The sequence below is a fragment of the Nomia melanderi genome, chromosome 9, assembly GCF_051020985.1.
Source record: "Nomia melanderi isolate GNS246 chromosome 9, iyNomMela1, whole genome shotgun sequence".
Lineage (NCBI taxonomy): Eukaryota > Metazoa > Arthropoda > Insecta > Hymenoptera > Halictidae > Nomia > Nomia melanderi.
The window spans coordinates 4,221,618-4,243,027 of NC_135007.1; the positions used below are offsets into that span (position 1 = coordinate 4,221,618).

At 38.9% G+C, this 21,410-nt stretch overlaps 1 protein-coding gene across 1 annotated transcript in view; it reads left to right on the forward strand.

The window, feature by feature from the left end:
- The window catches only part of Tmtc2 (Transmembrane O-mannosyltransferase targeting cadherins 2), a 405,887-nt gene extending 392,619 nt beyond the window's left edge, over positions 1–13,268 (forward strand). Inside the window, exons 8-10 of the mRNA XM_031986461.2 lie at positions 3,922–4,062; positions 9,941–10,025; positions 12,647–13,268. Of these exons, the coding sequence (XP_031842321.1) occupies positions 3,922–4,062; positions 9,941–10,025; positions 12,647–12,978 (558 nt within the window). The 3' untranslated portion in view covers positions 12,979–13,268. The remainder of the gene's footprint in view (positions 1–3,921; positions 4,063–9,940; positions 10,026–12,646) is intronic.
- Positions 13,269–21,410: the final 8,142 nt, after the last annotated feature.

The window sequence follows — 21,410 nt, forward strand, 5'->3', positions numbered from 1 at the left end:
AACTCTATTCAATTCCCCCGAACCAGCTCCCCGCGGAGTCATAAAATGAACGAGGAGAAAAGTCTCGCTCCCCGTGCCGTCCCTCTCTCGTGAAAGGTCGTAAACGATAAATCATCGAGACGCCTGCCGCGTCGTTGATCGGATTCTTATGAATCTCTCGATTCGTCACGGGCTGATACAGATTACGGATCGATCGGGCACAGTGAAGCATTTGCCTGGAGATCCAGTGGAATCACGGGGCAATCGGGTCCGACGTAGTCGCCGTAGTCGGATGGCCGACGACCTCGTTCCCGCGCCGACGCCCGCCGCCATTTGTCTTCTGCGCCCGCGAAAGACTTCTCCCATTCTGCGCGTTCTCCACCTCCTCCTCCTCCGTGGCCGTGTTACTTTCCTTCGCTTCAGCCCTTTCCGGGCACCCGGCACGAACAAAATCATAAAAGTTTTAGCCTACAACTCCGAGCCACGCGCGCAAGGAAAGAAGCTTTTCGGTGTTAGTCGTTCCGTAACGCTCGCGCTCGTTTGTGTTCCCATCTTGTTCGCGTCCGTACAGGCGTCCCGTTCTTCCTCCGCCGATGGCCCGCGTAGTACGTGTCCATCGGCGTCGCGTGTGTGCGAGTTCTCGCGATCCCCGAAGTTTCGCTGGCCATTAGAAACAGCCGTCGGTCCTGAAAATCAGAAAACTTCCGGAACTGATCCCTCCTCGGCCAATTACTCTCCCTCCCGCTACCGATTTATCGCGCGAGACCAGATATTAATTGCCGGCCGAATGTTCTACGAAGAAATGGGGGATACTTCCTGTTTTTCCTTCGCGACTTAATATTCAGCCCGGATTTCCCCTTAACCTGTTAACTGTGAAAGTTAGCTTAAAAAATCTCTCGTTTTGCGCTCAATAAAATGAAGAAATTAAGTGTCTACCCATCAAATGCAGAACGAATATACCTGGGGCATATTTTAATGAAAACCCAAAGAAAAACAATGAAGAACTACATGTTTATTTGAAAAAATAAAGAATTCATCGTTGAAGAATTAATATTAATTCAAAATTTAACACTAAACACGCGCGCGTGCGTATCACGACCGGTTAAATGTTCGATTTTAAAATTTGATTTAAAATCCTACGTTTTCTTTCATTCATTTAACTTTACATCAATTCCTATATTGTCCAATTTATCGGTTTTTCCATTTTTGTCTTTCATTCTGTCCCTGTTTGCAGTTAGAAAAATGTATCGTCTAACTTGTTATCTTTACTTTATATATAATTATTTGACTAATTCGGATAGGAATACGTTTACATAAAGTGCAGGTACGTTTAGTGGTCAGATAATGCGTATACACGTCAAACGCAGTTAACTGGTTAAACAACTCTTCTCTCCCGTTTACTCGGGATACCTGTCGAGACGCAGCGAAAAAGGTGTTAAGCCATTTGCATTTTAATATTCGTGGCGCAAGGTCTGAGGTGTCCCTCGCCAACGGCTTTGTTCTGACCGGAGAAACGGAGTGTCTGGTTTTAAAACTGGTTTTGTTAATACGCAAGGGCACTGGGGTAGCAAATACGGCGAAAGATGAGATGATAATGCGTTTATTAAAATTCTGATTGTTTTTAATGATGAAATCACGCGCGCTTTGAAATAAGCACGCGACTTCTGCGTTCCAGCTACGATTTTTTGGATGGATATGAACGAACGTACTGTTAAAATCGTTTCATTTTTAATTTCTGAAAATACGTATATATTCAGGTTTGTCAAAGTGTAACGGTTTCATAAAATTTCTTTAGTGCAACGTTATGAAGAACTCAAATGAAGAGACTGATATTACAGAATATTTTTTCAGAAATTAGAGATATATTTCCAAAGGTTCTTTCACTACAGGCGAAAATAACTAGTGAACTCTGCGCAATAAATCATAACCAAAAGTAAAAAATCAAATTTATTTTTAATAATCGTAATATCATCTATTTCTACATTTTATCTATTGTTGAAAATTTACAAATATAACCAAATGGTACCGTAATAAATATTAAAACCTATTTTTTTGTTATAATTGGTAAGCAGAGATTCAAACTAAAAACGGTTACATTATTAAACGTGTAATCTTATTTGGAACTTGAAAACAAAATTCGATGTATTCAATATATTCAATATATCTATAAGGCTTTATCTGATCATCGAGTACTGCAAAATCCATAAAAATCACGTTTTTCAACCGTTTCGTTACAATATAAACGGTTATCAATAATTTTAAGACAAGGCCCCTAAATATAATTCCACCAAATGATCCCTGCTTAATGCTTTCTACGTGGGCGTACTAATTCAGTAAATTCGCACGTCAACGCAAATTTATGTTTGTATGAATTCCATTTCTTTTCAGCCCTTAGATTCGGCCGCAATTACCGTAAATCCGCTTCCAAAGACTCATAATTTCCATGTTCCGATTTATCGTTCAATGAGATTCAGTAGGAAAATATCATTTTCATCTCTCCATTCATTTCGTTAAGAAAATAATTTCTTGTAATTGCTTCCCTATAATAAACGGTAAGTTCGTTGATGAATCTTTCTCTTTATTTTCCATGTGCTTCATCGTTTCAAAGGTACTATATGAAGGTATCTAATGAAGGTCTCCAGTAACATTAAAGAGACAGACGAGTTCTAAAGTGTCGGTTCAGTTAATGAATTGGACGTTTATATCAGAGCACAATACCTTCGAAACGCTATATTTAACTGACAAGTTATTTCAAATGTTTATTCATGCAAAATTATTCATGTAATTTTCCCTATCGTTTAATACCATCATAAGATTTATAAGGTTTAAAACATTTTCCGTAACTAATTAAATACAAGATCTTCACTCGTTGATGCAACGAATTAATAAAACAAAACCCATCATGCGTCGTTATAAAATCATATACGAATGCATTTCCGGATGAATCAAATATGCGATCCATACCATCGTACCGCTGTTTACTTCAACTCGCTGAAATATAAATTAACAGTTCCGTAGATCCGTATATCTCTCACTGGCACTGACAAGCTGTAAAAAACAGAACGTCAGTTCGAGATAGGGAACTCAGCGTCAAGATGTTAATGTAGAAAGGTGTATAAGGAAACCGAATTACAATTTTACCGGAGAATGCGCATTGCAAGGGAATGCCGGAGGTAGTCAGCCGCAAACTTCCTAAACTAATCCGCGTTTCTGTCACGGAGAAAGGGTGGAAAGTAGAGCGAGCTCTGTTTCCATCGGAATAAATTAAGGAAATTCAGACAGCGACATTCAAACGGGGATACACGCTCGCAACACTTCTCTGCGCTCCAAAAAAAGAAAGAAAATATTACAGGATTTTCAGTCGGAGTGAAAATTTAGTTTGAAGACTGTTTGCCTCAGAGTGGACAGCAGAGCGTGTGGATCAGGTTTTACCACTAAGATTTTTCGTGGGGTTCTGGATAGTCGACAAAATGAGAGAGTGTTAGAGTGGGAGAGTAAGAGAGTAATAGTGTTAGATTAGGAGAATAGAGGAATGAGAGAATAAGAGAGTAATAGAGTGTGAGAGAGTAATAGAATAAGAGAGAGGGCGAGTAAGAGAATAAGAGAGTGAAAGAGTGAAAGTGAGGGACTAGTAGAAGGTGAAAGGGTAAGACAGTGGAACTGAGAATATGAGAGGATGAGAGAGAGAAAAAGGGTATTAAAAAAGAGCAATCTATAAAACTCAACTACTAAGCGAACACCGTGAGTAATCATTACTGTATAGCCTTTTTTACTTTATCTTACATCATCAATAAACTTTTTCATTCGTTAAAGCAGCAACTTTCCTAGCTTCTACTCCAACATCACAGTACCACGCGATCCCCTAAAAATAATCTCTCCAACATAAAACTCTAAATCCACGAGTAACCGTAAAAATCCTGACGAATCGACCTTGTTTTGCAGAGCGTTTACAATCTGCTGGGCGAGACTCTATCCCGGCTGCAACAGTACGCGGAAGCGGAGAGGTGGTTCCAGGCGAGCTTAGCCAGCCAGCCTGACCACGTGCCGGCCCACATCACTTACGGGAAACTTTTGGCCCGAAACGTAAGTAGTTGTCAGTTCCCGATCGCTTCTCTTTCGCGGGAGCCGAGTTCCCAAGTTCGCCGCGACTGGGCCAATATCGCCGGACAGAATTTTTCGTTATCGGGACCACGGCCATCAGCCGAATCGAGATGACGAAAAGAAGAAAAATAAAAGGGGGATCGATGGATCTCCTCCGAGTTCCCGATCGCAGCTTCACCCGGCAAACGTCGAGCGAGCCAACTCCTCGGAATGTGTATTTCACGCTGTCCTCGACAAAACGTCTCCGACCGATCCCGTTTTGTCTCTTTCCCTTATTCATCTCCGCGGAGAAACTCCAGGACTCTGGGTAACTTTTCTTAGCGATCTAATGAGAAATCACGGCCCGGGCGGGACACAGGGTGGGACACGGGGCGAGTCTCACAGAAGATTGAATCGTGCTGGAGTGAAAAATCGCGGATCCGAGTGATGAGCAGTGACTCCTCGCCCCGAATATGAAACGCGATTACGCCGTTTACCGATAACCGGGATTGCGGCCGTCCGATCTATTCCAGTCCGACCACGTACCGACCCACATCACTTAGCAAACCTTCGACTCGGCACGTAAGTAGTTAGTACTATTTTGGCGCGGACGAGGCCCAGCGGTGCGGATCGACCGACAGGCTGCCGGAATCGGCTGATTCGCATCGCTTAAAGGGAACCGCACCGATAGGAAGCAGCCTGCAGTTAAGCTGATTCCGCTCGATCCACTGACCGTTCCGGCGTCGATCATTGACCGGAAATCGGTATTCATACTGGAAACATGTCTGACCCCTTGCGGTCTTATGTAAAAGCAGATTGAACGTGCAATTTCATTTATTTGGCTGCATTTTTTACTGATTTTTACTGTTTTTTTTTTTGTAATATCGCAGTCGTATCTTACATGGAAAGATATCAAACCCGAATATTCAAAAAGTTATGAAACTTAATGTGTCTAAGTGGAATAGGTCAAGCCTAATACTTTATATTTTTTTCGTGCCGAATCTCGCTTGGAATGGGTGAATCCACCCCATGAGAAAAATGCAATTTTTCCGTTCCCATGGATTATCTTGAGAATGGTAAGAGATAGGAAGAAAAAGTTTAAACAAATAATACGTTGTTCTTTCGCATCTATAATATTGCAAAATAATTTTTCAAAAAAAGTTAGTGATCGGAGTATTTTGAAAAATTTGAATTTATGAATGATTATTAATTAATTTTTATATTCAAAATCTGATAACGCAGCTTTGGCAACCTTCTAAATGTAAACCCTAAACAAACCAATAATGTCCAACACAAAAACAAAAAGTTTGCGCATTTTATTACTCCATCATTGTGTCTTATAAATTCTTCTTGTTTCATCTCCCAAATAATCTTATCAAAATTTTTCAAAAGAAAATTTTCTCGTTTTATTTCAATATTTTTCTACAGGTCCGTCAAGAGTTAAACTGCAGTTGTAACAACAAACGTCAACACAAATCTTAAATTAAAAGACGAAACACATTTCAAACCAGAAAGAACTAATCCAACCGATGTTATAATCATCGACTCGAAAGAGATTTCGGACGCGACGTTTCCCAATTCGCGACCCGTACCAGCGAAACAAATTCGGGTGAGGCTTTCCTTCGGCGAACGTGACTGCTAATATTCCGCAATTTATTAACATCGCGCCGCGGTAACTTATGATGCAGAGAGGGAATATTATCCAGAAATGAGCATTGCATCTATCGATCACTTTCTCTTCACTTCCAACAAGACATCAATCGAACTCGGAATCGTACATTCCTTTGCGCTCTGAATTTGCTTTAATCGGCCCCGGTTTAATTATCACAAGAATTTTATGCCACGCCACTGCGCCGGTTGATACCGGCAAATTGGTAATTCGACGCTTGTTCTCGGCGCCGTTACAAATTACCCTTTACCGTGAAATAATTCGGAATGAACCGGTCGCGCGGAACAGCTCGTTATTCGATTAATAAATTGAATTCGCTGGTCTATCTCTAAATTTCTCTGTTCCGTAAATAGAAGGAACATCGATACCTTGTTTCCATCCGGCACACCCTCGTCCAGCCCTGTTGGTCCAGGTGGAATTCCATTCAACCTAAATAATTCCGTTCCGTTTCGAAAAGCCCCGTTCTCACGTAGCGGCCACCGGAAATGTCGCTCTTAATTTGTTTGATCCTATATCGCGGCGCGTCGGTTTTTCCCGTTGCGTCGGGACGCGCGTTTCAGGCGTCCGGAAGTTCTTGCGCGGCGGATACGCGAGTAAATTACGATGCCCGTCACGCGTTCAACGAAAGGGTCAATGAAAAGTCAATACCGGTAAACGATGCCGGGCGTAATTGAACGTTTGACCAATAAATGTCGCCGGTGTTGCCGCGCGAATGAATTTTCGTTCGTTTCGTAACTCACGCCCGGTCACCGGGAACGGTATCGAAATTCTATTCCCGCTCTTTCCAGCTCGGAGAATCGAGCTGCCGCCGCACAGAATCTCAATACCCTTCCTCGCTCGTGACGCGGCGCGCCGCTCCACGGAGACGCGGTGTCCCGCCATCCTGATCGCATTCGAATAAATTCGGCGAAACGGACACTCGGCTTCCCGCGATCCCTATAGTAATTGTCTTCGTTCGAACCGAACGCTTGTGCTTTCTCTTTCTGCTACGGAGTATTTCTAACCCATTCCCTGACGATTTATTTTGTAATTGTGTACGCCGGAACTACTTTGTGTTTAACCCCTTGCACTACGATTTATTTTTCAATTATGATCGATACTATAACTTTGTCTGAGTAAATATTGGGGCATCCCATAAATACTGCAGTTTTTGATATTTCTTTTATTTTTAAAAATAAACATAAACACGCACACACACACACACAAATCTGTTTTTCATCTGAAACATATTCTCTTTTGTTATCTATAAATTGTTTATCTATACATTATAATTGGTTTCGAAAAAGTTTTGTTTATCTTTATTTTTTAATGAAATCAAATATTAACGGTACCAATGCTTCATGTTTTGTACCAATACCAACATGTGTGAGACATATCAGTACTAGCACGGATAATTGTCCGTTATACATTGTAATGTGCCATGTGTGAAATAAACACTTGACTAGCGTAGCAATATTAATTGATTTTAATTATTAATACCGTAAAAACGAAACCTTAAAAATATTTGTACCTCTCTATCAATTCATTTTATAAAACAAAAAATCATACAGAAAAGGGTAACGTGACAGAATAATTCTGAAATTATGAATATTTTAAAGGCTTAAATTGTATAACAAATAAAACTTTTTTATTTGAAAATATAATAGGACTGGTTATTCTTCATTAATTATTGTTAGTTACAATAACAGTCATTAAAGATATAGTTTGCCAACCTACAATTATAAGTCCGTGAAATACAAGCTACAATACCCATAATGGTAAATTCACAAATACAAATCAAATATTAATTACAAAGACATATTAAATACAAATCAAGAGAAAAAATTTCGTAAATCAAAAACTACAAATCCAGAATATTTGATTCCATGTTTGAGGAAAATTCAAATCTTTAAATATGCCCTGCTGAAATTATGAAAAGAACTTCCTTTCATAAAATATCATGTGGAAGAACATTCATTTAAGCAACAGTAGACAATTCTGCTCGTTTTCCTGATCTACAGTGTTTACAAAACTCATGCGAAACCCATATACGTAATGAACAGGATGCTATAAAAGGGTCATTGAGGTCACAAAGAACAAAGCCATAAATGTTAATCCTTGCTTTGCGTGAGATCTCTCGATACGTTAATTGCCATTGAGAGTAGACCGGCGGAAAGCCTGTTAACAAGATCTAAACAATTACATTCCTATTAAAGTCTTTGAAAATATTTAATGAAATCCAATAAAGAACCTTTCATAAAAGCGATACTGTTTAGGTTAACTTCAACGGAAAATTAAACGCGTGATCTTAAATTATTACAAATCACGTTCCCATGATGGACAATTGCTTTATGAATTGGTTACTGCTGCCATCCGTGCTGTTATGTGGTCAATTATGTCATATAATGTCGCATCTTGAGGTTTATGACCAGGTTTATTAACTGCAAGATTATACTCAAATGTGTTTACGAGAATGCATAGTAACCAACTAGCTACTGATTTCAATACTAATGGTTATATATTTGATCTAAAACAAGATATCGACTTGCAATTTATGTGCAATCATTGAGAAATTATTTGGAAGAGGGACTTATCCACCGGAATCTTGTTTCATTATATTCAGAGCTGAAATTTTCTTTCCTTAACAGAACCGCAATATTAATGCAAATCTCCTAAAATTGAAGTTATACCAAAAGAGATGTTTATTTTACTTTAAGTGAAAAAGATAGAGGTTTGAGAATATCATTTTATACGCCTTTTTCCGAATCGATTTTCCTTATTATGTTAATAAATATTATATTAGATATTTTTAAGATAAATATTATATTAGCTTAACTATTAATACTAAATGATAGTAGTAATAAACAAAATAAAATTAAACTCCATTTTTATATGTTTAAACTTAACTGTGAATGATCTGTTGTTGCTTTAGTACCACAGTTTATTAAACAAACTACTCGATCTTTTACCTTATACTTTATTTCACGAATAAATTCACAAGAGTTACTTCATCAATAATAAATTTCCTGTGAAGCTTAAATATTCATCCGGAAACTAGAATTTTTCTCTAATTGGTGTCATTTGAACACTATTTACATTTATAAAATACAATGAAGAATCTGTTTTGTGGATCTGCCCTAAATTTACGAGGCTAGCAGTAATAACGAAGCAACTTATATATTTCATTTGTGGCAGAATGATATTCCAAAATGACACCGTATAAAAATTGAACATACATCATATAACGTTAACATTATATTTCAATTTAAAGAACAATAAAATAAAAAGTACGTACATTCTAAAAACTTTACAACAGCCATTTATCGATTGAAATACGCTGTTCACATGATTTTGTCGTTCTCTGTGAACAGGTGTGTGTATTTAATCTTTTTGTGTAGTCTCTTAAGTCAGCTTAACTCCTTACCCTATGATTTACTTCGTAGCTATGATCGATGCAACTACTTTATCGTTAATAATTTATTAGGAAAGGGCACAATTTTTATGCTTATTCTATATCTGCGTTTACTTCAAAGGTTAATGATTAATGACACAAAAGTAATATTTAATTTATATTTAAAAAATATACATAACACTTAAATTTCTTAAATTTAATTTTATTCTGTTGGAACCTCCTATCATTTTTATTTCTCCTTAACACTAAGTTTACAGGCGTTTATTGTATAGTTTATTCTATTGATCTTAAGAAAATTGATATTCGTTCATTTACATTTTAAAAATTAGAGGTTTAAAGATAGGCAATTAAAATACACATTTGCGTTACCGCGTAAATCAAAATAGGCGTAAACATTAACTAAATAATGTTTATAAAATTCAATGTGCGTCAGATTGACACGTTCTGTAAATCTAGTGTTAAGCAAATCTATTATTGTTGAATTTATTCAAATTTGTTCAAAATTTAAACAAACTAGAACAATAGCTACTGAATGTCGGCAAAGAAATTATCGCCTGAGTCTATAGCAGATATACTAGCTTCCAAACTATCTTCCATAAAATCATATATCCTTGAACCCAATCACTTTTCTAGAAGGTTCTCTGATCCTTTAATCTTACCCTCTAGTGCATGCGCAAAATCATCAATTTCGAGGGGTAATACCAGCATCAATTTATAAACGATTGTAATATAATAAACTCAAATATCCCCGCTGAAACACAAGCGTGGACCGAATTAACCATGCCTAATTATTAAGTCCTCAATTCTGATTTGTTCCGCAGTCGAGTCGTGTGCTGGAGGCCGAGAGATGGTTCCTGAGAGCTCGTAGACTAGCGCCAGACGATTCGAGCGTGCACCATCATTACGGTAGGTGTAACCGATTTCTCTAATTACTACCACGAACCAGGAGACCGTCGTAACGTGGCGTAGAGAAAGAATAGGTTGATGATCGAACGTTATCTTCAAGAATCAAACCTGTATAGTTCCTCCACCCTCTCTCATCCTTCTCCTTCATGCCTACAGTAATTCGCGAAACGATAAGAGGGTCTCGTTCATTATTAAAGCAATGAAATACAACCTCTTAAGGGCGCTCCTCACCGTTACCGAGCAAATTGGAGTGGCTGTCGACCGATTCATCCTTCGGTCCATTGTAACAGCAGTATAATTGTTTCCTCGTAAACTTAGCCCACTTCGCGGGGACATTAGAGATTCTCTCCGGTTTCCGAACTGCAGTTGCGGGGATGAAACTCAAACGTTACAATGATGATGGGAGGGGGATGAAGAAACAACAGTGACGGAAATTTTTCGAGGGTCGTTTAATACAGAAGATAAAAGGATCGACGATTCGGTTCTATAAATATTCTTGTAATATTTTACTAAGGGATGAAACGGATGGTGGGATGCGAACATTGGGACAGACTAATCGGGAAAAGATAGAGGGCCGCCGGGGAATGGAAGATGGCGCAGCGAGCCATCAGCCGGAGTAAGATCGACGGGTACTGAAATTCCGGAAAGACGTCTCGATTCCAACTCGTCCCATTTTCCCCGATCGCGACTCCGAGGCTTCTCGATCTCATCTTGGCAACGAAGGCATCCCTTGGTTTTGCTCCCCGCCCGAAATCTGCCCGGCCCTTTCACGAACGCGCGACATCAGTCAGCCGATTCTTTGCGGCCAGGATTAATCTACTCGCCGAAAAAAGAGTCACGGTGTCGAGTACTATTTTTCGGCACGGGGGAAGGCTGAGTGCAAAAAACCACGCGGTTTATCTCTCTTAGCGGTACGCGTCATTAGGCAGTGGCGCCGCGGAAGGTTGCGTTATATATCACGCCGGGATTCATGACTGCCATCCGTGACTCTGTTCCAACGAAATTTTTCGACCGTTCCCGGTATGGAATTCGTGAATATTTAAAGGCGTTCGACGGTGAATTGAGTTTTTATTGTTGCGGTGCGCGTTATCGTTGGAAAGCTTTCGACCTCTTTTGTTTTTCTTGCGGTGAAGTTTTGTGTAGGTGGTGCGTTTGTTTTCCAATTATTTTTAGAATGCTTTCTTTTGTTTTAATGTTTGATTGTGTTTTTTGAAAGTTGCAAAGTTGTTTTGAAATATCGCACGGGCAGAGAAATTATAGAATTTTGTTTGAAATTTGATATTAAAATTTTTAGATGACTTGGTGAATATTTGAGGGAATATATGTTAGGAAATTGTAAACGAAATGTTTAATAGAATGCCTAAAGTGGATAAAAAAGTAAAAGAACGTGTAAATACTATTAGAGAGTGCTTATTATGAAAAGTTTGTGTAAGACTGATTTGACGAGGTTATCGTTAAAAGGTATTAAAGAGCATATAATTTAAATAAATTTTTTCAATTTTAAAAAGCACGCAATACTAAAAGGCACAGAAATTTGTCGTCTCGTTTTCCTCCACGCGCAAGTTGGTAAAACTTTTTAAGTGCTCAGAAACTTTTCACTCATAATGTAATTAAAAATTTATTAGTAGAAATAACTAATTAAAAACTGAGTGATAGAACCAACGATAGACAGCGAATTTTCATTTCTACGTAAGTCTTAAAATTGACAAGTTTTTTAAAACTTACAAATTACTAGAGAGGCAAGTTTGTTTATTAAAGTACTGTATTAAAAAATCGCGTGACGTGCCGAGAAACGCATTCTAACGTTCTTGATGAGAAATTTTAAACTTGTGTTAGGTAGTTATATGTAAGATCTTTATTTCGCATTTTTATGTAAATATTATCATCTGTATACTTTATGAGGAAAGAACAGAGAAGATGTTAGTACATGTATTTAGATTCATGTACTATTTGATATATTTATTTTAAAAATTACATTTCTTCAACTAAAAATTATACATGTAATTACTGAATTCTGCAAAAACATGTTATCTTGTATTTTCAGGATTTGAATGATTATATATTTATTGTATTTATAATTATTATAAAAACAGATACAGTATATGAACACTCTTGATCAAAAGCTCTGTGGCCCTCAGTAAATTAAGAGAAATAAATTTCTTAATTAACATATTTGCCGCCAATATAATTTTCTTAAGAGATGCAGCGATAGGGAATGTATATGGGTGTCAAACTTCTTATTTATAGATAAATAAATAAGATATTTAAATAAGAAGTTTCAGGCCCATATTCATTCACTATCGCTGTATCTTACTTTGCGACACATAGTACGTAACAACATACATAGTACGAAAACAAAATTCTCTATAGTTCCGTCTCACTTCGTTGCATTCGATCTCGCTTTCGTCCTTTGTTATTGCCGGACGCCAATAATGACCATGCGTCGAAAGTTGAGGCTGCCCGAACATCGTGAGTGGAAAAGTCCCCTTGCCCCTGCGCACTGTTAAACCACTGGTCGGCTTGGCTATCGGGAAAACAGGACTGTACACATCATTGCGCCTCTCACTTTATCATTCTCGCGAAAACCGTACGCTAACTCGACCCGTTTCTGTTCTATTCAGGACTGTTCCTGTCGTCCCAGGGTAGACTGTCGGAAGCGGCGGAGGAGCAACTTCGCGCTGCCGAGCTGTCTCGATCCGATTACGAGCTGTCGATGGCGGCGGCGTCGGCGCTTCGCCAGGCAGACCGACTGGAAGACGCGGAGATTTGGTACCGTCACGCGGCCAGCTTGAGGCCCAACGAGGCGCGTAGTCACACGAACTTGGGCGCGATCCTCCACCTGAACGGGAAATACAAGCAAGCAGCAGCAGCGTACAGCGAGGCGTTGAGGCTGCAACCCGGTGACGCGACCACCATCATGAATCTCCACAAACTGGCGGCCATTTTGGCGTGACCTCATGACACGGAGCGAACAGTGTTGGCGCGGCGTCCGCGGACAGAGACAGTAACGAGAAAGATGAAGGAGAGTGTGTGTATTATACGACCCCAGGAAAGACCCACTATCGACTCGCCGTATTACCTGAGCCCCACGTCTCCCCCGATCTTCCTCCCGATATTCGTTTATATCCGTCGACGGGCGCGGCAATGTCACCGAGCTGACATACTCGGCTACGTTGCCGCTCTATCGACCCGTATCGCCTGCTATGGTATGTAAAGAATAAAGCTTCCTTTATTTTTCTCTAATGAGATTTTGTCTTTTATCCATAACCCTCCTTCTCGTCCCGGTGTCATCTTCGCTCAATAGGGGCGCATTATTGTTCGACGTCTTCAAAGGGTGGAATCGTTAGCCATCATCCTTCATATTGGCTGTGGAAATTTATTGACGACTGTGAGGACTGTTGTTATTTTTCTTTCCCTGCACTTCGTTTCGTTTGTGCGTTAATGGTAGTAAGTTTCTCGGTGGTATAGACAGTTGTTTTGATTCGCTCCGTTTATAAGACTGACAAGTCGCTTCGACAAACTGGTTTCCTTTATTCTTCGACTGGGGAACGATTATGCAAATTCCAAGCTGATCAAACTGTTTGGCGAGAGTTCAAAGTTTAGAAAGTGCGAGCTGTATATTCATATTTGGTATGAATACGTAAAATTCTGGTGTTAATTTTAGTAAAAATCGTAAGACTAACATGATTCATGAAAATTCTCAAAATTAAATGTAAAATAAATCTTTCTTCGACAGAAGAGGAGAGATTATTTTAAGGGTTATATATCGAATCAGATTTTTATTTTCTTACAAAGATTATAGGTTGCTTCAGATAATTACAGTAAGATTTGTATTTGAGTATATAATCCCTGGACACAAATGTACAAAAACTGTATTACTATTTGACTAAAGGAATCAATCAAAATATTTTATTATATTCTTCTTTAAATTTTTGCGACTCCGTTTGAACAATCCAATTCTTTCTTTAAAAGTATAAAATTTATTAGAATATCCAGATCTAAAATATCTAAAAGTATATAATTCTTTAGAAGAGCTCTCCTCGTGTCATTTTCGATTCTAATTATCTATTCGTTGATACGATTACACGGTAACGAATCAAAACCGTAAATAAAACATATGACGAGAGACTCCTCTTGTCTTTGTACCATCCCAGAGCACTTCTCGTCTGTAACGCAAAGTACACATCAATTATTTTTATAGGAATATTATAGCGAAGTTTGAATAAAATCTACAACTTTCCTTTTAATATCCCTTGCTACTTTTCGGATTACAAATCAAGAAGTACAAACATCGAAGAAGACCACGACACGTAAGTAACATCTCCGAAAGTTTATGAATCAAACAGAGCTATGCGGGCAGTCGGTTGACCAAGGGTAAAGCTCGGTTTGCTAGTGAAGAGGTGAACCTTGAACTTTTCCGAAGCGGTCATGAATCACCAGCATCCGGCGAGCCAGTTCTTTTCTGGCGGAAGAAAAATGTCAAGGGCGTCCTGGTTGACCCTGATTTCACCCTAAGAGCGGAAGTCGTGTCAGAAACTCGCTCGTTGCCTTCATCCTACTTCAGCTCCACTAATGTCGAATTTATTTGCACGACGTCACTGACTGGAATATTTAAGTTTACGCTTTAAATCACACCTCCGGGTGAGTCGCGAACACGAGGAAAAGGGGGTTGAAGGGAGTTAGAGGCGAGAGAAAAAGACGGATGAGGGTAATACCGCGAGAAATGTAGACACAGGGACAGGGGGGAGTGACAGAGAGGGACGAGAGAGAAGAGGAAACGAAGCCACCTGTCGCGCCCGTCGCTCTGGCAGAGACAATCTCGACAAACACTCGACAGGTGCCGCGCGGCGGTTACCTACCTTCATTTCGCGAAGAACTTGCTTCGTTATCTTTAAAGCGGAACCGGTCGAGACGTCCGCTTCGGAGCGAACGAATGGTTCGTTTAGCCGGATCAGTCCAAGCCCTCATTGCATGCCATTTCGTTTCGACCTCTGTCGCTCCCTCTCACCAGCCCCGAACCCCATTCAACTTTTCCTAACCTCCTATGTTGACATCTTGATCCACTTCTCTCTTTGCCTTCAACCCCATTAATATTTCACGCGCACTTTCAGTGAAGTCGGAGTCCATCCCTTCCTCTCGCTGACCGAAACAACCCCCCTAACTTCGATCTTTCTGAATAGCTTCAAAAACTTAAATACGAAGAACGAAGATCATAGACTTTCCATCGAACTGAAAGATAAGCTTCGAGTTTACTAGTCCTCTTTTTAAAGTCTTGCAACCCTCCTGGACTCCTTCGTCGTTGAGTTTCATGAGTTTGCAATCGTGGGACGCGTCTGCTCCAGTTCGACATGAATCGTCTGGCTATTTTGTTTGTTGTTGGTTTATTATTTAATCATAAGTAATTTTGTATATATTTGTTACTTCAGGTTTTTGGACATCAGCAAATGACGTAGTGTTACTAAATAGTTTCTGATTGTAAATTCATTTAAACTATTTCGATGAATTTTACTGAAAGAAATTACAACAAATTTTCTTTCGTGACAGTCTAGAGAGATAGGGGAACTAGTTCTACTAAATAATTATGAGTGTGAAATTAAGTTTAAGTTCTTGATTAAACCACGGATAAGGTAAGGATAAATGATGTATACTAATGAAGCTAGGCAGGATTTAGGGATATGAAAGGGAACGTGTGGAGTCAAAAGGCTGAAGACCCGATTGAGGTTATGATAATAACCTTAAGCTGATGAATGCTCACTTGGCTCATAATCAAAAATTTATTGCACGTGGGTTTCAAGAAGGATGTATACAGAGTGTCACCGATCTGATGACACAAATCGAAAGGAGATAAATCTATACATAATGAAAATAAATCAGAAAAAATGTTAATTCTTTCATTCAAGGGTTTATCTTGAATAAACTCGAATGCGATCATTTTTGTAATATATCCAAATGTGGATGGACTGAGAGTTTGAGTGACAACTGAAGGGTGTAATACATGAAAAAATAAATTGAAAACATAGGATAACGTTTTATCGTACGAAGCTCCATTTTTAAATAAATGAATGTTGAAGATTCGGGAAAGGTGCATGCATTTATACACAGTCACAAATACTTACGTACATCAATATGATTTTCAAACTTGATTTTCTTGAAAGTAGAGCTCCAAATAGAAAGATTTTATTGCATTCATACAACTTATTTTTTCATGTAGGTAGATATTCCTTTCGTGTTATACTATCAGGTTGGCGACACCCTACATATTAAATTTTATACTTAGTTTTAAATACGTGTTACAATCCATGTGTATATAGAGTGTCCTATGTTAATCTATTCATTATTCAAAACATATGTTAAATACAATTTTTTCTATAACACATTTTTTAAATAACTTACTAAGTAACTTATTAAATAGTATAAATTTGTGATAAAAATAATTAGGTTTACAGATTAAAATAGGACACTATGCATAATCACATAAACAAATTAGTAAATAAGAAAATATACATATACTTCAACAGCCATCCCTTTGTGAAAGTGACCCTACATTCGTCATGCAAGGTTTAAAGGATTTTGAGATTATTACTAGTTAGAGATGAGAAAATAAAAGGTAGAAAGTAAAAAAAGCAGAACGTTTGCTTGTTTGATTATTTTGAGCTCTCATTCGAGCTTTTATCTTTTTATCCCTGCTCCTCATTGGTTCTCGCTCTCCCTCGTTCAACATCTTCGCCACCCCTTATTGCTTCGCGATGTCACGCCCCGGTACCCGACGTGCCCTATTCGCTTACAGATTAAACGTATCGCCGTTTCGTTTAATTTTCTACCGTATTCTTTTCCCCGAGTCTTTCGCTGAGCGACGGTAATTCTTATAATTAGTCACAGCCAAGACGACTCCGCGCGGAATGCATCTCTTGTCCCGCTTGTTGGCACACCTTTCAACACTATTTTTCTCCTTTCAGCTTCTTCGAATACCGAGTCGACGACTCCCTATTCCCTACTTCTTCAAATTAACTGTTAGTAATTACCGTGAGGTAGAGTACTGTGAAACTGCATTCAACGGAACGGAATTTTTTGGTTTTTGCTTGGGAAAACTCGACCATCATTTCTCGTGATTTTTCGTCTAAGGGTACCCCCGTTTGGACGCATGAATAGTGAGTAGATTTTGTGATCTCGCTTTTAAAAGAGTGGAGCAACGTGTACGCTGAACGACTTTAAGAGATATTAATTAATATTATAACGTATTTTTCTGTAATTATGGTGAAATGAAGCTGATAATTTTTTAAGATGTGTTATACTGAATTAGAGTAATAAGTTTCCCGACCTGATGGTGACCTTAATTACTCTTGGTGTTTCTTGCAATGAAGTATGTTGTTGCTATAAATGAAAAAACATATGCTAAATAGAACTATGAAGGATTATATTAAGAACCAAATGAACTTGCCATCAATGAAATCGTTTAATTGGTGTTTGAGATATTACAGTTACCACTTTGGAAAATACTGATATTAGAAAAGAGTGTATAAATATTTCAATACACTCTCTATAGTGATAATGATAAAAATGTTTAATCCACGATCAATCTACATTTCCTGTATCAAATAGTAATTCTTGATTTTTTATCATCACGAATACGGAAGATTTCAATCCTCCATTGAAAATGTATTTCATCATGTGTAAATAAGTTTTTCGTTAGCTCCGTTAATACGTTTTTTCGTTCAAAATATTTTAAAAAGTGATGGATTTTCATGATGAAGAGAATTTAACGCTTCAACAGATTCAGTTTTTCAATATAGTGCTTTGCAAATCGTGTTTTCATTCATTTCCCCACACAAATTAATTGTTTTCATGGAATTTTTGTGCATCGATTGTTTTCTATAGCAGCTATTGACGGAAGACTTTCAATTTTTCTAGAATGTGCAATTTTCTAAGAGACCCAAATATATATAATAATGTCTTTATTATATGTCATTATATTTATTTATAATGTATATATAAAAAGACATTATTTCCTTAGCTTGAAATATGGGAACATTTCTTTAATATAGTTGAAAAGTTTCAAATTATTTATTGCAAAAGAACAGATCTTGGATTTTTCAATAGAAAATATTTAAATGAATTATCTAATAAAAACGCGAAGTATTGTAATCATTAGGGCACAGTAAAACAGTTTTAAATGAGAAAGTCATCTTATTCGTAACACCATTGAAACTCTACAAGTTAAACAAAAATTGCCTATTGAAATAAAGGATTGCCTAAACAATGCTATCAAAAAATTCAATGTAGCTATTAAGTACCAGAAAGATTAAAGCGTATCGAAAATAATTTGGAACTGTTTAACAGTAGCACATTTTTCAGTTACTTCAATGACCAGCATTCTTTAATCATTCATATGTTAATGTTCATCAATGACTGAACAATACTAGAAAAAAGAATTAACAAATAAATAAAAATGAGTTTAGCTACTAAACTTATTCACGTTTCCTTTCAATAACGTTCACTGAACAAAAACTAAAAAGTAAATCACTCCAGATTCAACGTAATACCTCAGAAGCCGCAAATACTAAGATCCACATCCAACAAACACAAACATCAGACTCACTCAAATCATCCTCATAAAACAGCCGGTTGAAAAAACTAGACTCCCAGCGACTGCTGTTGACTTATTATCCGGAAAGCGAATGATCATCCTTCCTCAAAGTCTAGCCGAAGTCTTTCTTCGCTGCTCCTTCAGAACGTTCCCTTCGCGTTACTGTTTCAAGCTCCACCGGCGCGGCGCCTCATCCGCGATTATTCCGGCGTCGAACATTCCCTATTTTTCACAGGGAAGTTCGACGTTCCCGTTTGTCTGCTACCCGTCCCCTTATTGACATTCCTCGCTTCAGGCTTTTTCTCTGAGCTGCTCCCTCTCGCGCTTAACCCTCCAGCGTTCGCCGAGCGGCGCAATAAGAGATGGGCCAGCGTTGTGGGTGAACATTTATTATGCCAGGGGTAGTCCCAAGGGAGCCGGGTCAAGCTCCCGATACAAAAGCAACAGAAAAAGGACCGGCGCTTTGCAAAGAAACTGGCGAAAACTCGGGGACGTTGTGTGACGCGGTTAATGGCGTCGTTTTCCGGTCTGCTCGTTACAAAATGCGTCTCGTGGGCTGCTGTAGATACACCGGCCCCAATTCGGTCCTCGGAGTTTAGCACGCTGGAGAGAAGAATACGTCTTCTTCGCCGTTGCTTTCACGGGGACTCCGATGGTTGATCCTTATTACTTTAAGAATATTGTAGTACGTTTTGCCAGTCGACTCCTAGTCAATTACTAATAAGAAAATAGTTTATAGGTATCATGTCGCGTTCTTTGTTTTCCTCACTGAAATTAATTTATTAAGTACACAACTATCCGAGTGTCAATCCTTATTGCTTTGAGAATATTATAGTATATTTTGCCAGTCAAATGCAAATAAATTTTATATGTATTATAATAAATTAATTTCAATAGAGAAAACAAATAACATGACATGATTTCTATAAAATAGTTTTTAGTTAGTAAGAATACTTATAAACGTTGAATAAGCATAAAATAATACTACAAAGCGAAAACTTAATTCATCTTTTATTGTTATAGTAGGACACGTGTTTTGGGAGTAACACGTTGAGGTAGGCATTACTTTGTTCTAATCAGAAATTTGAAATAGAGCAAAAATGTTTACTTTAGTAAAAACAAATTCTTTATTTTATAAGAAATGGGATGGTTGTGGAATAATTCTATTTTAACGGTGGACGTGGATCTGTTGCAGTGGCGTACATGTATATTCGACAAAAGTTTCAAACTATTTCTAATTGGTGGAAAATGTTATTGGTGGTGGAGTCGTTATGTATTCGATTGATTGAACTTTAGGTGGAAAAAATACTAGTGGGATGTATGTACGATTTTCTAACTATTTGCAGTAACCCTTATCTACACCCTGTAAACATGGCTTCGCAGCTCGCAATTCGCAGTTGATGGTAAAAATTATGAAGAGGTCATTTTGGCACATTTGACTAGTTTAAATGAAAATTGTACCACACGGAGATCTTTCCTTGTGACTGACAACTTAAGCGCTAATCAGCTGTCAGTACATTTGTTTTGGTTGATTAGAGCGCAGCTGTAAGTTTTTTCTCACAAAATTCATATTTAAAAAAGTACATATTCAGCGACGAATGGATTAAAAAGATTCCAGCGGTGCACGGTTTCCGGCGATACAAATTTTAACTAACATTCTACCAATTTAAATGAGCAAAATCCAGGGTATGACTATAGCAGCCGATACCTCATTCATGCCGTGACTTCTAATCTCACCCATGACATTCACGTTTGCTCCAGAATTGCGATTACAATTAAGATTCGTCAAAGTAGTGCAGGAGGTCAAACAAATTTAAGGAAACCTTCGGGTCTCAACATTCGCACACTGGAGACTACGCTGTCGTGTCTTCGTAGGTTTCGGGATTATTAGACAGCGGAGCTTGTGGAGCCAAGGGTCCGAGAATGTAAATGGAGTACCTAATTGAAGCGGAACCGGGTTAGGTCTCGTCGGGATGACACGGGATCCGGCACGACACGACGAACCCGGGGAACCGAGGGACATCGCGTAGACTCGGGGCTACCCTAAAACAGAGATTAGTTCTACAAAATGAAACTCTTGCGTCGAACACGCTCGGTAGATCAGCGGAACCATAGCCGAACTCTCGATTACGCAGTTTTCTCAGATTTAACGACAACGACTTCGGTCACATCACATTTTGCACTGATAAGGAATATTCCACGGTTGTTCCCTGGAAAATTCTCGAAGCCACAAAATTGAGTTCTAGCGGAAGTTCCAGCGGGCACCATTGCGCGGCGCGGCGCGCAGACGATTTCGTCCGTGCAGCGACGATCGTCCCGCGGGGACTCAAATCACCGCGTATCCAGCGAATCGACGGCTTCCTAGTCGGAGTTTCTCTGGGAATGAGAAGCGGATAGAGAGAAAGCTAGTGGAGAGACGGAATAAGAGGTAGAGGGAGGGGCGAGAAAATTTCCGGCGAGAGCTAAATTGCGCAAGCAAACTGGACGCGGGGTAAACGGTTCAAGGGAGCACTTGTGTTTTGCGTTTCTTGGAGCGACACTGAGTTCCCGGCTTTTCCCTGCTAAAAAATCTACCTTAATTATTCGGAGCCGTTCAGGATTAAAGCGCGGCCGGGCAAAGCGGCTCGATAAAGCGCAATACAAATAAGTAAGTCGCAGTCGCAATTGATCCTAAAGAACGGACCGGCTAAAGCGTAATCGTCGCGACTGATCCCATTGCGCGATCGATAAGTAATTAAGAGAGGTCATTTAAGGATTAATGGAATAGAGAGACTGCGCGGATTGGCGGGGGGCAGACGGTG